Source organism: Ziziphus jujuba, chromosome 10 (assembly GCF_031755915.1).
Source record: "Ziziphus jujuba cultivar Dongzao chromosome 10, ASM3175591v1".
NCBI classification, from domain to species: domain Eukaryota; kingdom Viridiplantae; phylum Streptophyta; class Magnoliopsida; order Rosales; family Rhamnaceae; genus Ziziphus; species Ziziphus jujuba.
Window position 1 is genome coordinate 8,028,373 of NC_083388.1, and position 15,298 is coordinate 8,043,670.

Genomic DNA, 15,298 nt, shown 5'->3' on the forward strand with positions numbered 1-15,298 from the left:
TATATCTCTTTTGTTAACGTTAAATTTGGATACCTTGAATTTTTTTTTTTATTATTTTCAATTTCCATGTGGCATATTATATTGTTGATATAATAAGTTAAAATCATAAAAGAAAAAATAAATTAAAAAAAAAAATTAAAGATAACGTCTGTCGTCAAGGACGGTAGGGGCGTTAATGTGAAACAGTGACGCCGTCATGTATCAGAGACGAATCGAACGAGCAAATCGAAATAAATACCCAAACGATCGCATCTGATGCAAATGGCACAGCCTTTTTGGACGCATTTCTTGTGGTTTTACTGTTTGCTATTGCATTTGGGTTTCTCTCGCGCGCCGCTAGACCCTGCTTTCTCGAGCAATCAGCACGAACCCGTAACAATCTTTTTGCTTCCAAAAATTGTTTTTTCTCAATTAATTACTTGCCCACAACCATTTTGGATCTTTGCAAACCCTAAACCTTTTTCTTTCTATTATTTTCCCTTTTTTTTTTCTTCTTTTTTTTTTTCAGATTCTTGTTTGCTTGAGGGTTTTAAGGTATTCAATCCAATCGTTGAACTGTTAGTGAAGGTTTTAGGTATGAAATCTCCACCTACAAACTTGCATTGCCGTTTTGTTGTTGTGGTGCACTTAATTTTTATATTATATATATATATATATATATATATTATGCTTGAACTGGAGTACTCTATTTGGTTGCTGAGAAACTTTGGGAAGATAACTAGGATTAAGTTTCGGAACAGAGACTGATACATAAATTTTGTTCACTTGTCTATGATATCCGATTGGTTGCCTTTATATTTAATTTTATATCATCGTGTTTTTTACTGATTCATACCTTGGGTTTTTGTTCTTTTTTGGGTCTCCGAAAATTATATTTTTTTTGGTTTTTGCTGTATACATATCCTGTAGTTCCTAGAGGTTTAAAGAAAAGGTCTTGTATTTATTTTTATGCTGTTAGTTTGTAGTTCTTGTGATATCTATGTTTTTAATCCCTCTGTGTTATTGGCCAGTGCTAGAAGGGTCTTTTATCATTGTGGGACAATTCAATAGCTGTTGGCATTTGCATTGGAATTGTAGGAAGCATTGCCGTGATAGTCCAATGTACGGCCTGTGTTACGCGATACCTGTGTATTTAGGTTGGTAGTACCGCATCAGGAAGAGTTGAAGTTGAAGCACTCACTCTGAGTTTACAAGGCAGTATGGGATTCGATAATGAGTGTATACTGAACATTCAATCCCTTGCTGGAGAGTACTTTTGTCCTGTTTGTCGTCTACTGGTATACCCAAATGAAGCATTACAGTCACAGTGCACTCATCTATATTGCAAACCCTGTTTGACTTATGTTGTGAGCACTACCCGGGCTTGTCCTTATGATGGCTACTTGGTGACAGAAGCAGATTCCAAGGTTATTTATTCTACTGTAGAGGTCTTATGTTTACTTATGACCAAGTATTATCAATGCATTTATTAACTTATTTTAACTGCTTTTTTGCAGCCACTTCTTGAATCAAATAAGGCTCTTGCTGAAATTATAGGCAAAATAGTAGTTCATTGTCTATATCACAGGAGTGGATGCACATGGCAGGGACCTTTATCTGAGTGCACATCTCATTGTTCTGGGTGTGCATTTGGCAATTCTCCTGTTGTGTGCAACCGGTGTGGAATCCAGATTGTGCATCGTCAAGTACAGGAGCATGCACAAAATTGTCCTGTGAGACTCAACCCGTGTCTTTAACATTCAATTTTTCCTTTTTTGTTTTTCAATTATTTTTTTTGTTAGAAGATAATAAGTTACACAAACAGTTTTGTTAACTGAAATCTTTATGTCCTTCATTGACAGGGTGTGCAGCCACAAGGACAGCAGTCAGAGGTTACAACAGACACATCATCTGCTGGCACAGCAACTACTGCTGATCAGACCCTGACCACTCAAGTGGCAGCAGTGTCAGCTCAATCTCAGACTTCTCAAAGTACAGTTACCACAACACCTGGACAGGATTCCAGTCAGCAAGCCAACTCAAGCTCTCAAACTCAAGCAGCTGTGCCAACTGCTGAGCAGTGGTATCAACAACAACAACAGCAACAATATCAACAGTACTATCAGCAATATCCTGGATATGATCCATATCAACAGCACTATCCTAGCTACCATCCCTATCAACAGGCAGCTGTTCCCCAATACCAGCAACAGCATCTGCAGGCTCAAGCACAACAAGTGGCTGGACAGCATCAACCTCAGGTGTACATGCAGCCTCAACCTCAATCTCAACTACAGCCCCAACAACTTGTTCAGCCTCAATCTCAGAACCAACCTCAATCTCAAGTACAGCCTCAACCCCAGCCACAGCCTCAGGCGCCACAAGTTCAGGTTTCTGTGCCTGCTCAACCCCAGAACCAGGCTCAAGGCAACCCACAGCTGCAAGTACTCACTATGGTGCCTTCGCAAACCCAATCACAGACTTATCCGCCAGCTCATGGTCATCCAAATCCTCAACCTCAGCCATACTCCCAACCACAGCCTCCTCAACATGGTCAAATTCCTCAGTATCAGCAGCTTCATCCTCAGATGCAACATCCCCCTCAAGTTCAACAACAGACCCAACAACCACAGATCCTGCCGCAGCATAATCCTCCTTCTCAAGCTCAGCCACAAGGACAGCTTCAACATCCTCCTCAATTCCATCTTCCTCAGCCCAATCGACCCCCAAATGCTAATATCCAGCCTCAGGCACAGCATCCATCTGCCCAGGCTGTGACAGGTCATCACTCGTATCCTCAACCTCAACCTCATCCTCACCAGCAAATGCAGGCTGGAACTGCACAACAGTATCATGTGCATGCACAACCTCAATTTGGGCCTGCACCTCAGTCACAAAATGCCAGTCATATGCAGAGTCACTTCCCTCAGCAGCCTTTACTGATGAGGCCACCCCATTCTCATGCTACAATTCCGAGCCAGCAGCCAGCTTTATTACCGTCACCAGGTCAAGTCCAAGATATCACTCCTTCAAAACAGCAGTCTGTTCATTCTCATTCTCAACAACCTGGACATCCAGTGCAGCAACGTCCTGTTATGCAGCCAGTTCAGCAACCCATGGCTCAGCCATATTATCAGCAGCCGCAGCCTTATGCCCAACACCAGGTGGCTATGACATCACAGTTGCGTCACCCGGGACAGCCTCATCCATTCCTACATCACACTCATGTCTATCCACAACCACCACCAAATGTTGCACTATCACATGGCTTGCAACATGTGCAGTCACAAAATCCTGTAGGGAGGCCTTTGATGCCAAATCAAGGAGTGCAATCTCAGCCATATCCACAATCTGCTGGGGAAGTTCAGGCAAGGCCAGTGTATGTAGGTGGAAACCAACAATCTGCAAACCAGAATAATATGCTCAAAGCAAATGGCCAAGTTCAATTGCCTTCTGAACAACATTCTGGTGGAAACACTAGACCAATAATATCTGAGAGGCAAGGTGATCCTTTATTTGAGAAAAGCTTGCCCCTGCAAGAAACTGAAGTACTTCCTCCAAAAACCGGTAAAATTGTTGCAAATGATGTGGAATCAGCACCTGGTTCGGAAGCTGATGTGGGTGAGGTAAAAATTGAGAAGTCTGAAACTGATATGAAGTTCAAGGACAATGAACATAAATCCAAGGTTGAAGATAAAACTAGTCAAAAGAAGATTCTGCAGTCTACAGAGATGAGCATAGAACGTGAGTCACATCATATGGAAAATGGGGAACCTAAAATTAGGCCAGTAATGGAGGAAGTAAAACATGAAAGTACCCTGACGCATTCAACAAATGGTAAATCAGGGGACGTGGTAGGTGAGGACACCAAAGATGTTCTTGATGTAGAGACCAGACAAAGTGAGCACTCTGTTCTTGAAAAGAAGGAGATTATGGATGGCTCTCAACCGAAAAATCCTCCATTACAAGTAGCAAAACTTCATGAAGAACAGGGTGGGAAGTTGCAGAAGGATCCTATCAGTGGATCTGATGAGGGCTTGAAAGCTGCATCTGCTGCTTCAGCTCCAACAGTTGGTTGTCCAGCTCAGAATGCTTCATCGGGAGGAACTGTTCTTGGGAATGAAAAAATACAGTCTAATCAATATGGTTTTCTGGACAAAGGTGGCATTGGGGAACCTTCTCATCCACTTCCCATGTCTGATTCAGGAAGGCCTCACTATGGGTCCTCTACTCTCCCACAAAGGCCTGGTGCACCTTCTTTGTTACAAGCACCTCCTCCAGGTCCTCCACATCAATCACAGGGGCTGGGGCACCCTCCAACTCATTTTAGGCCTCAAGGACCAGGGCATGTACCAGGACAGCCTTTTCACCCACCCAGTGGCACACAAGAAAGAGGCTTCACGGCAACCTTTGGAAGAGGACCTGGTCAGTATGGCCCTGCACATCGGAGCTTTGATGTGCAGTCTGGTGCTCCTCCAGGGACATACAATCAAGGACATGTGCCAGCGCTGCCATTTGGTGCTGTGCCTCCAAGTGCTTTTGATTCGCATGGGGGAGTTATGGCGAGAGCAATTCCTCATGGTCCTGAAGGTCGGATGAGTTTACAACACCCTCCAGATGCACTAGAACCAGAAATGTTTCCAAATCAAGGGCCCGATCACATGAATGGTAGACGGCGTGATCCTTTTATCCCTGGGTCTTTGGAACAGGGAAGTCTTGCACAGCCATCCAGCATCCACCAAAATCTGATGAGAATGAATGGGACTCCAGGTTTTGATTCCTCATCTACACTTGGTTCAAGGGATGAAAGGTTTAAGCCATTGCTGGATGAACGATTAAATTCTATGCCATTGCCACCAGGTCCAGATCGTCGTGGTTTTGATCATGCAGAGTTTGAAGATGATCTAAAGCAGTTCCCTGTTCTTGATGCTGAGCCTATTCCCAAATTCAGGAATATATCTTCTAGACCCTATGATAGGGGACCCCCTGAGGGAAAGTATGATGCTGGTTTGAAATTGGATCCTGGGACTGGGTCCACTTCTTCTAGATTCTTGTCCCCCTACCATCGTGGAGGTGCCTTACAGGCCAATGAGGTAGGAGAGAGACCAGTTGGCCTTCATGAAGATATTATTAGGAGAGCAGAACCTAATCATGGCCATCCAGATTTTTTTGGTCCTGTTCCTGCATATGGTCGTCATCATATGGATAGTTTGCCGCCACAAAGTCCATCTCGAGAATACCCTGGTATCTCTTCACGTGGTTTTGGAGGTTCTGGATATGATGATTTCGATGGCAGGGAATTACATCGATTCGGTGAACCTGTTGGCAATGCATTCCATGAAGGGAGGTTTACCATGTTACCTGGCCATCTGCGCAGGGGTGAGTTTGAGGTTCCTGGAAACATGCGAATGGGTGAGCATTTCAGGAGTGATTTCATTGGTCAAGATAACCTGCCTAGTCATCTTCGGAGGGGAGAGCACTTGGGTCCTCATAACTTGCATGGTCATTTGCACTTTGGGGAGCCAGTTGGTTTTGGCGGCCACCCTCGTCACGCACAGATTGGGGGAATGGCTGGGCCTGGGAGTTTTGAGTCATTTGCTGGAGGTAATAGACCAAGTTATCCTCGTCTTGGTGAGCCTGGGTTTAGGAGCAGCTTTTCACTTCAAGGGTTTCCAAATGATGGTGGATCTTACACAGTTAAGTGCTTATTTACAAATAAGTCAATATTTTGCTTTATTTGCAGTCCATCCAATTTTACTTAATTTAATTTTCTAAGTTTCGGTATGGAGGACTGACCTATTGAACCTTGTACTTAACATATTTTTACTGTTTGTACTTAATATATTTTTACTGTTATCTGTGTCGACTGCAAACTTAGGATCATATTATTCAAGTTGCTTTTTAAGATCTTTGTTTTGATTTTGATTTCTGACTCTATTAATATTGTCAGGGAGACATGGAGTTTCACAATTGGAGGAAGAGAAAACCTGCTAGCTCAGGATGGTGTCGAATCTGTAAAGTTGACTGCGAAACAGTTGAAGGCTTGGACTTGCATTCACAAACAAGAGAGCACCAGAAGCTGAGTATGGATATGGTACTGAGCATCAAGCAAACGGCAAAGAAACAGAAATTGTAAGTTATATGATGGCATTTCATTGTTCACTCTTTCACTTTGAATTTTGATATATATATATATATATATATTTTTTTTTTTTCCCTTTTTGTTTTCATTGGCTTTAGAAATCTTTTTATCTTATTGTGTTTTGTATCAATTTGTAGAACATCTGGTGATCATTCATCACTTGGAGATGCAAGCAAGTCAAGGAATGCTGGTGCTGAGGGACGTGCGAAAAATAATTAGTTATTGATGATGCTGCAATGTGGATCTCTCTAGTTTCGATTGACTTGGGGTTGAATTTGTTTCTTTGATATATGCCATTAGCATATAGGTGATTCACCCTTCCCTGCCTCTTTCTCTACTTTTGGGGTTGGTTTATGCTAGTTTTGTCATTTCAGGTTGCTGCCATGTTAATGGAGATGGTTTATGGAACAGAAGTTCAGTGGCAGTTAAGTTTGTTGGTTTTTGTTCTCAAATCTTTATATTAGTGCTGGATAGGTTTTCTCTCACATTAGCATTATAATGTCAAAAATGGTACCTTGCCATCACATTTTTTTTCCCCGTTTATATGGTATCTGTTGAGATAGCATTTTGCTAAATACTTCTGTGACTATTTGTATAGGATTTGATATTGATCTGTGCTTTAGAGAATCTACAATAATAACTATGTATTAAAAACGATTTCTTTGTTCCAATATGGCTTGCTCCAACCTTATCATGGGCTTTGTGGGTTATAGCTCTTGTTGTCAGAAAGGAGCCAGTTCAAACAGTCTCTCCTGCTTTTAATTCTTCGTTTCTAGCTCATCTTTGTTCCAAAATTAGAGTAGTGGACCTTGTGTAATCCTCTAGTTTCTCTGAACATTACTCATTATATTGACTCAAGCTTCAATGTTTCCACTTTCGTCATGGTTTTACTTTTCATTAATCTTACCATTTTATTCACTTTTGAAATGTTGGTTAGTATGCGTCTTAGAAATTGGCAGCCCATTCTTCCTTCCTTATTGAGTGTCTTCTATCAAATCTTTTGAACTCATTTTTCATTCCTTAAACACTCGTTGTGGTTGATTTGCACTTCAGATTACTATCGAGGAGAATTTTCTCTGCATTTGCACAGATTAGACTTTTGAATTCTGGTGACTGACTGGAAAATTGGAATTACCAAAGAGTAGCAGATTATAAGTTATAAATACATAGCATGTGTAGGAAATCTTGTATCATGTTAGAGAGATGTTCGTAGAGAACTGTAATAATAGTAATGGCAACAGCGTGATGTTAGAATAACAACAAAGAAAGATGAGGAGGAGAAGATTAATAGTATTACAATAATGAATGTGGTGGTGCTATGGATGATAGTAATGATAATAAAAATGACAACAACAACACAACTACTATTGCTATAATGATCCCATTGCTATAAAACTTTCAGGAATGGTTTACCTTTAGAACATCAATAATCTACCGAAAGTCATAATCAACTTCTTTCTTGTACACTTAGAAGATAACTCTTGTAACTTCATGAAGTTTTAACAATTATGTTCAATGAATAATCTAATTGTCAAATATTAAAATTTATGTATGTGAATCCGATTTTTAAATACTTAACATGCCCTTTTTCTTTCCTCTCATAAGATGAGGAATGTGTTTCCATTGTATGAGATTAAAAATCTGTTTAAATTTCTTAGTACTTATGCTATAATGTGCCTTATTCTTCCCAGCCACAGCCATAAGAGCACGTTCCTATGGAATGACATTAATAATCTATATAAACTTCGGTAATTGTAGCGATTGAACGTATTGTTTTCTTCCCTCAGTTCTCTGTTCAGTTGTAGCTCTTTTGAGGAGTTAATATGATGCTCACGAAAAGAAGTGGGTTGTGAAATTGATCAAGCTTGGGATATTTTATTTCTTGGATTCTTTTCTATGTTATTTGAGTTAAGAAAAGTTATGGGGAGTATTCTCTGAAAGAAGTCAACTGGAAAGCTTTAGTTTTTGCATAAAATTTTTGATAATTGGCACCACGTCCTGAGCAATAAGATGTTAGTGAAAGTTTAAAAGTTAGAGGAAGTGGCAGGAGAAGTTGGTTTATTTGTTATATATAAAATGGTTTTAGAATAGAAACTATCATGTGAGGTGGAGGTAGATTCATGATGCTGCTTTTGGACAACAGCAGTGTAGAAACTATATTATCAGGTATGAGGCTTCTAAATCATCATTAATGCAATAATTTAGTTTTTCCTGATAAATTAGTATGAGAACAATGTTAATTTTAAGAGCTGTTAGTCCTGTTGGTTAGAATTCTATGATTAAGCTTTATCATTAAGATTATGGTGAACTTCAACTATTTTGACCAGCGAAAAGTACCCTGTTCTGCATCACTTAGGTACTTTTTTCTTACCTATTAGAAGCTGACGTTGATATTTAGTTACCATCCTTTTATAATACTATTTTGGTTTTAAAAAAAGCTTCTGTCTATGTTGTATGGCGAATCGGAGTGAACTATTATAGTTGCATTCTGTGAAAACTGAAAAGACTTATTTCTGTAGTGTTCCCATAAGTAAATTTGTTACCATTTCTAATTGTTTACTGACGTGAGGTCTAGTGCATAATACTATCACCATATATTTAAGCTTTTGCGATCAATTCTTAATAGTTGATTTTTATTTTTGGTGAAATTTTTTTTTTATAATAGATCTTTTCAATTCGACCTGTCATTTTTTGGGCGAAGAAGACAACATAAAGGCTGAAAGTTCAGTGGAAAGGTTTACACGATCATCTATTTTAATGTGGTAAGATTGTGTTAAGTGTACAGATTTTGTTTGTGGCGGTGTTTACTGCTTAGTATTTATTTTGCAAAATTGGAGATGTGTTGGGCATTTTGTTTGTTTCTTTAGATACATATGATTAAGTACTGTTTTCCAAATGACTAGGGCAGTTACTTATCAGTTTTGTTATCTTAGATGCTTTGCAAAGAATGCTTGGCTCACATTCCACCTTTAGGCATTAGTTTTTTCTATAATTTTTTAGATCATACTTGAAATTACTACTCTTTTTATCTTTTTCAGAAATTAAACTGGTGCTCTTTTATCTGTTTCTAGAAATTTCTGACATGCTTTTCAACTCTCTTGGTTAGTTAGCTTATTCTTAGGAAGAAGCTGAAGAATGCATTATGTTGGATAATGTGTTGGACACTATAGCCTTAGCTTAATTGTTGTGTGTGGGAATTACCAGTTTGAGGAATGAATTTATACGCTGAGACTTTGACCATGTATCTACAAATCAGTTGTCATTTAAATTTGACAAAACAGATCTTAAATTTGGGAGTTGCTTTTTATTACACTTTTGACTTCCTTAGTGAAACAATTAGTAATTATGAAGGAGACAGTAGTCTGCTATTTGAACTCTAGACACTAGCTGGATAAAATTTGTTTTAGTCACATAGAAGGCTATAAGTCTGTTAAAAATAATTTACATTTTACATTGTCTTCTTTGAGGAGTTCAAATCATGTTAACCGATGGTGGTATTATTGGTGGGTGCATTAAGTTTTGTTGAATTCGTATCTTTTGATTGTTGGAGCCACTCATATCTAGGTTTTTTTTTTTTTTTTTTTTTTTTTTTTGGGAGGAATAAAATAAATTGTATAAATGGAGGTTTTGTCTGTTTGTGCTAGATAGGCATATTGCACTTATACAAATTGTTGTGCTTGTCTTTTGGACATGTCAAACCTGACACTTAACTCGAATCCTTTTATTTATATATATTTTTTCAAATACTGGTAAACCATCTAGCAAGCAGGAAATGCTATGGTTATTTATCTTTTTTATATGTAGTGTTATCCATTAAGCTATAATAACATTAGAATAGACTCAAATCATGGTAAAATTTGAATAGTAAATTTGGATTGCCACCCCTCAACTGTGGTTTAACTTCTCGTTAGCATAAATGCTTACAGAGGAATACTATTGATTCAAATATATCATAATGATTGATTTTTTCTTGGTGTAAGCTTTTATTTGTCTTGTAATTTCAATCACCAAACCTAAGAATTACATGTATAGTTAGTTTCTGGTATCAACTAATTTGGTAATCCAAATTTGAAATTTCTACATCTCTGGTTGAGTAGATATAAACCTCTCTGCTCATGATGTTTGTTCATAATTCCTTTATAACAACTAACATAATTGACTACTATATGACCTTGACTCATACATTTTTCTTCTGCTGGCTCTCACATTATGTATTCCATTAAAGATCTCCAATGGTTCATGAAAGTTTCCATCCTTTTGTATTGCTTGGGCTTCCATTGTAGTTAATGAGCTGCATTCTTAATGTTGGATGGGAGTTCTGCACTTCAAATCCTGCTTTGTTGTTTTTGTACCAGGTTTGTGTCTTTTTTTAAAGTTTTTTACTTTTGGCATTTCAGTTTTGTGTTATGATGTGAATCCTAGAGTGATATGTTTTTTTTTCAGCTGTTTTTTCAATCTGGTTTTAATTTTATTTTTGCCTTTAAGTTGCATAACTGATTGCCTTTTGTTTTGCTACATTTATGTCTATCAATGTCTTGTATGTTTAAAACAAATATAGTTTGTCAAGTGGCTTATTTTTCCAAATTCTAACCAACAAGTTTATGATGAAGGACGGTTTCTTCTTATCCATTTTTCATTTGTCTCTGTGTAGTTAGCATGTTAGAATATGGCTTGATGGACATGGTTGTTTCCCAATCTTACCTCATCATGATGTGTATGTCGTAACTAAACCCTGGTAATTAATTACTTTATGAGATTTTGTTCTTAGTATATATTTGGTTGACCATATAGTCAAATAGAACTAACAGTGGTCTAGATAGATTAGAACATACAGAAAAAGTCTCTCTCCTTACCCATCTTCCCTCCCTGAAGAGCAAGGATATTCTTCTGTTTTGCTTCTATCTAAAGGATTGGTTGAGTGCAATTTCCTTCTGTTTTTAGATTTATCAATTCTGATGCCTTTCCTGCTTTTCTCCTTACCCTGCAAAAATCGTAGAATATGAGAAATAAGGTTCAATTTGAAATATAGTCTCATTGGAATAAGTATTATTGCCACCAATTATTTAAGATCTTTTGATTTAGTGCTTTTTGTTAATTTGAGAATAATAATGTTCTTTAATCACTTCATTTTCTAATTTTTGGAACTTCATATTTTTTTTTTGGGGGGAAAAAAAATGTAGTTTTGGAGTTGCTTCAAAGTTCTTTCAGTGTTTAGTTACCAGGGACGATTTTATTGGTGTCTATCGAAGTTTGATAATTGTAGGGGGTTTATATCATTTATAGTTTTTAAATTTTATCTATTAGCTCCTTTCTTTTATTTTATTATTATTTTTTGTTTTTTTGGGCTACTGTCGGTCATATGTCTATTTGAATGTTCTAATATTTAATCCATTATTCATTTCAAGTCTTCCTTATTAGCTTTAGGAAGGTGCTTGGTATTTTGATCTATCAATTTTGTTTACCTTAAACTTCGCATCCCGTTGTCATTGTAAGTCAGATTTTTTTATGTAAGATCTATTGTTTTTGTTTTGCTTTTCCTTTATTTTACAACATTTCTAGAGTAGTAGGTGGCAAAGGCATAGGTTTGAACGACTTATAGATACAATACGGACACTGCTATTTCTTTAAAAAGTGGGTCAAAAAGCAATTTTTGGTTTGAATGTGAGGTTTTTGATTGCTATTCCTCTTGAAAGGTTTTAATGAGCAAGACGGTTTGTATGTTAGCGTTTGCTTTCATAGTGCTCCATAAATAGTTGTCAATATTTGTGCAATTATAGAGTTTCTTTAGGTAATAGAGTTGGAAGGGAAGGTGCTGAATTCGTGTTCTGTAGAAAACTATCCAAAAGTTCACCAATACAACAAGAGTAGGCATATTTGCACAAATTATAGAGACTAAAATAGTCACTCTTTTCTTTTAGAATTTTGAGAGCAAGTGGTGGTTGTTGAATGGCATAAACGAGGAATGCCCTTCTATTTATTTGTAGATATTTGTGGATCATGAATATAATGCTATAATATATATATATATATATATATATATATTTGTGAAACATATGTTTGGTTGAAATGGATTGTAAATAGGAATATAATCAAAATTGAAAGAACTTTTTTTTTTTTTTCCTTTCCCTTTTGGTGGTGAATATTGAAAGGAGAACTATTGATGAATGGAATGAATGAAAAAAAAAAAAAAATTTGATTTCATTGTTTGGTTGACTCTAGTAATTAATTGTGGATCAAAATTTCTGAAACTAAGACGTCAAATTTATTTGATTATCAATATTAGTTTGACAAAAATGCCCCTAACGATAAATTTTATTAGTGAAGTTAATTAGACTGTATATATCTTTAAAGAAAGAAGAAAGTGTGAAGAAAAAACCTAGGGAGATTAGAAAAATAATCTAAAGGGTAATTAAGCAGTAGCTGGGTAATTTTTTTCACTAAATAGAAAAAATCGGTGACTAGGTAATTTATAGATTTTTTAACAATTCTAGCTGACAATGAAAAGGGCATTCTAATAGAACTCCATTCCAAGGCTACTTACGAAACATTGGGGGGGAAAAAAATTTAAAAAAAAAAAAAAAAAAAAAATTTAATGCAGACAGAGGTTGGTGGGGTTTACGGGATTAGTGGAAAAATGGGGGTCATATTTGATGCCTAGGGTGTGCTACTAAACTAGGATATGCCCTCCTGTGCTTTACTTTTGCTAACGTTTTCTTGAAGCACTCACTGCTGGTTTGGTGGGTCCCTCCAAGTTGGTGACGATGAGATGGAAGATTTTTCTTGGCACGGATCTCTATGCTTCAGAAGTGACTATTGCTCACTCTGTTATTTCCCTTATTTATTTTCATTGCTTTGAACACATATGTATATATATTTTGTAAAAACATTACTAAAATTTCTCAGCTTAATGATAGATTTCTTCAGTTCTTCTCGTAGCTATTCCTTATATCTCTCGGTTTATGTTTAGAACTTGGAAATTATTAAATAACTTGTTCTATTAGGATATATGTATTTTTCTCTCCCTTTTTTTTTTTTTCCTCCTTTTTTTGGTTCAAAATTATAATATATTTTAGCTAAACACCTAAAACTCAATTCTTCATACATTCGTATATAAAACCCTAGCACTAAACGAACCGCAATGCTTTGGAATAGAGAACCAAAATAACTGCTCTCAACCGCTCTAATCTCTATTTCATATTAAAAAAAAAAAAAAACAATTTCTGTAAAGCATCTCCTGATTTTATTAAATCACTGAAGAAAGGAATGGGAAAGGTCATATTGTTTTTTTTTTTTTTTTTTTTTTTTTTTTTTTTTTTTTCTTTTGGGTCGCTAAATAGGTCATATTGTTTTTTATATTCAATTTATTATCATATATATTGGAAAACCGCTCAAATGATTCATATTGAGACACAGACGGTATTATCTTCGTACTTTCATGATTGAACAAATAGCTTACACATCTTATTACCCACCAAAAAATAAAAAAGGCTTAAAAGTAAAAGGAATCAAACAAAATATATCAAAGTGAGAAGAGCAAATTGAAAATTAAGAAGCTATTTGATATGCATGTCCTTAACAGTTTGACTGATTTTGAAATCACCAACAGCTTTGTCAAAGGTGCTTCTCACATGATGGCACATTAGCATTAGATCCTGGCATGCATCTTTAAGTACATCTTTTGCTGATTCACCTGAAGAAACAAAAAACCAAAAAAAAAAAAAAAAAAAAAGCGAGAGAGAGAACATTTGTCATGAAAGAAACACATATTATAGATAAGCTTTATTTGGAGAAATTAATTTCCAAGTGGTATAATTGCAATCCAAAAACATAAAAGCAATCAATGTGTGCGCTACCTGTTGTTTGAATTCGAATATTTACTCGATTATCTGAAGGATGAGGAATGCTGTATCCGCAGAATGCTACCCTTGGACTGCAACATCATAACATTACTTCCTCGTTTCCATAAAAAGACCAAATATAATTGATTTTTAAGATGCATAACAGTTAAAAGGGTAAATCCAAATCCCATAATTAAATTACAAAGGGCAAGACTCGAGAGTTTATAAACTGCTAAATACTGTAGTACATCCTTGACTGTTGGAAAGAAATATTAACTTTCTTTTCTTATTTTTGGCTGCTTGGGTCTTTCACTATCCTCTACATACAAAAGCCTGGATCATAAATTAATCATGATCTACTTCTTTGCTTCCACAAGACTTTCACAAGAGAATAGTAGCTTTGGTAGTTTTGGGGATTGAACTCTCTGGCCTTTCATTTGCTAATAGCATTCCTGAAACTTACCATAAATTCTATCTCTGCCCTCCTTTTCAAATGCAAAGTGGCAGTATATATTTGTCTCCATACTGAGCTTTTCTCAATGATATTATATATTTTAACATTAAGATATACAATTTAAATGGAAAATACAATTCATGGCTTTGACAACTAATGATTATCCCCCATAAAGAATTAGGGAAAAAGGGTATAATATGCGGAGTCGAATAGTTTTTATAAAGCTGAACTTACATATCATCATGTAAAGAGAAACTTACTCCTGATTCACAGTGAACCTGAGGGCATTTGCGAGAGTGTGATCCTCATCCGTTAAAGAAAACGTCGATTTGCTTGGATCTGAGATGGACCCGTGTTCCATTACTACCTTCAGACAAACTCTGCAAACAGAATTACAAAAATAAAAAAACCGAAAAAATGCAATTCAACAACTGATTCTGCCCTGATCTTGGTCTTTACTTGGATACAAAAACCCAAGTCTCTTTTTTTATTTATTTATTTAAATATTAAGGTCTATACTGAGTTCTGTTTGGTTTCCCCAAATAACCTAATGATCACTGATTTCCTCTGAGACCCAAAATCTTTATTTTGGTTTGTTTTATTTTCTCAGCAACCAAAAGGAAAACACTACAATCCCCACAAGATTGAACTTTTAATATATATAAATATATATATATATATATAGAGAGAGAGAGAGAGAGAGCATACCAGTGGCGTATAAGCTGAAGCAAAAGACTGAGGAATGGGGTTTAGGAGCTGACGACCACCTTCAACTTTCGTTCTTCTCTACACCCGTAACCATTTACATTTTATATAGGAACTGCTTTGTTTCCCTGAGGATTGGATTTTAAAATTACACTTTACTCCCTCTTCCCCTTGCTGGCT

General features: G+C 36.4%; 2 protein-coding genes across 12 annotated transcripts; one reads left to right on the top strand and one right to left on the bottom strand.

Moving 5' to 3' along the window:
- Positions 1-224: 224 nt before the first annotated feature.
- On the top strand, positions 225-13,056 carry LOC107410952 (uncharacterized). Of its 11 annotated transcripts, none has more exons than XR_007239027.2 (9): positions 225-372; positions 509-574; positions 1,011-1,406; positions 1,497-1,712; positions 1,842-5,675; positions 5,930-6,111; positions 6,259-6,545; positions 8,787-8,883; positions 10,347-13,056. XR_007239027.2 is itself a non-coding variant. In XM_048467886.2 (7 exons), the coding sequence occupies exons 3-7, from the start codon at positions 1,200-1,202 to the stop codon at positions 6,338-6,340; spliced, it is 4,521 nt and encodes a 1,506-aa protein (XP_048323843.2). In that variant the 5' UTR covers positions 225-372; positions 509-574; positions 1,011-1,199; the 3' UTR covers positions 6,341-6,792. The 11 variants fall into 11 exon arrangements, 4 of the variants coding, with proteins under 4 accessions (XP_048323843.2, XP_048323847.2, XP_048323845.2 ...); XR_007239026.2 differs by having other exon boundaries at positions 10,405-13,056; XR_007239028.2 differs by having other exon boundaries at positions 6,259-6,428; positions 6,496-6,545; positions 8,787-13,056.
- A 504-nt stretch (positions 13,057-13,560) lies between these two features.
- LOC107410946 (DNA-directed RNA polymerases I and III subunit RPAC2) lies at positions 13,561-15,281 on the bottom strand. The gene is made up of 4 exons (XM_016018438.4): positions 15,122-15,281; positions 14,674-14,793; positions 13,975-14,051; positions 13,561-13,811 (listed from the first exon to the last, which is right to left on the bottom strand). The coding sequence occupies exons 2-4, from the start codon at positions 14,772-14,774 to the stop codon at positions 13,675-13,677; spliced, it is 315 nt and encodes a 104-aa protein (XP_015873924.1). The 5' UTR covers positions 14,775-14,793; positions 15,122-15,281; the 3' UTR covers positions 13,561-13,674.
- Positions 15,282-15,298: the final 17 nt, after the last annotated feature.

What these genes read in the sequence shown, in the direction of transcription:
- LOC107410952 (XM_048467886.2), top strand. Translation starts at nt 1,200, where the DNA reads ATGGGATTCGATAATGAGTGTATACTGAACATTCAATCCCTTGCTGGA. An exon ending in TGACAGAAGCAGATTCCAAG is followed by an intron (nt 1,407 to 1,496) that starts GTTATTTATTCT and finishes GCTTTTTTGCAG; the next exon opens with CCACTTCTTGAATCAAATAA. An exon ending in ATGATGGTGGATCTTACACA is followed by an intron (nt 5,676 to 5,929) that starts GTTAAGTGCTTA and finishes TAATATTGTCAG; the next exon opens with GGAGACATGGAGTTTCACAA.
- LOC107410946 (XM_016018438.4), bottom strand. Translation starts at nt 14,774, where the DNA reads ATGGAACACGGGTCCATCTCAGATCCAAGCAAATCGACGTTTTCTTTA. An exon ending in AGGTTCACTGTGAATCAGGA is followed by an intron (nt 14,052 to 14,673) that starts GTAAGTTTCTCT and finishes ATGATGTTGCAG; the next exon opens with TCCAAGGGTAGCATTCTGCG. An exon ending in TATTCGAATTCAAACAACAG is followed by an intron (nt 13,812 to 13,974) that starts GTAGCGCACACA and finishes TTGTTTCTTCAG; the next exon opens with GTGAATCAGCAAAAGATGTA.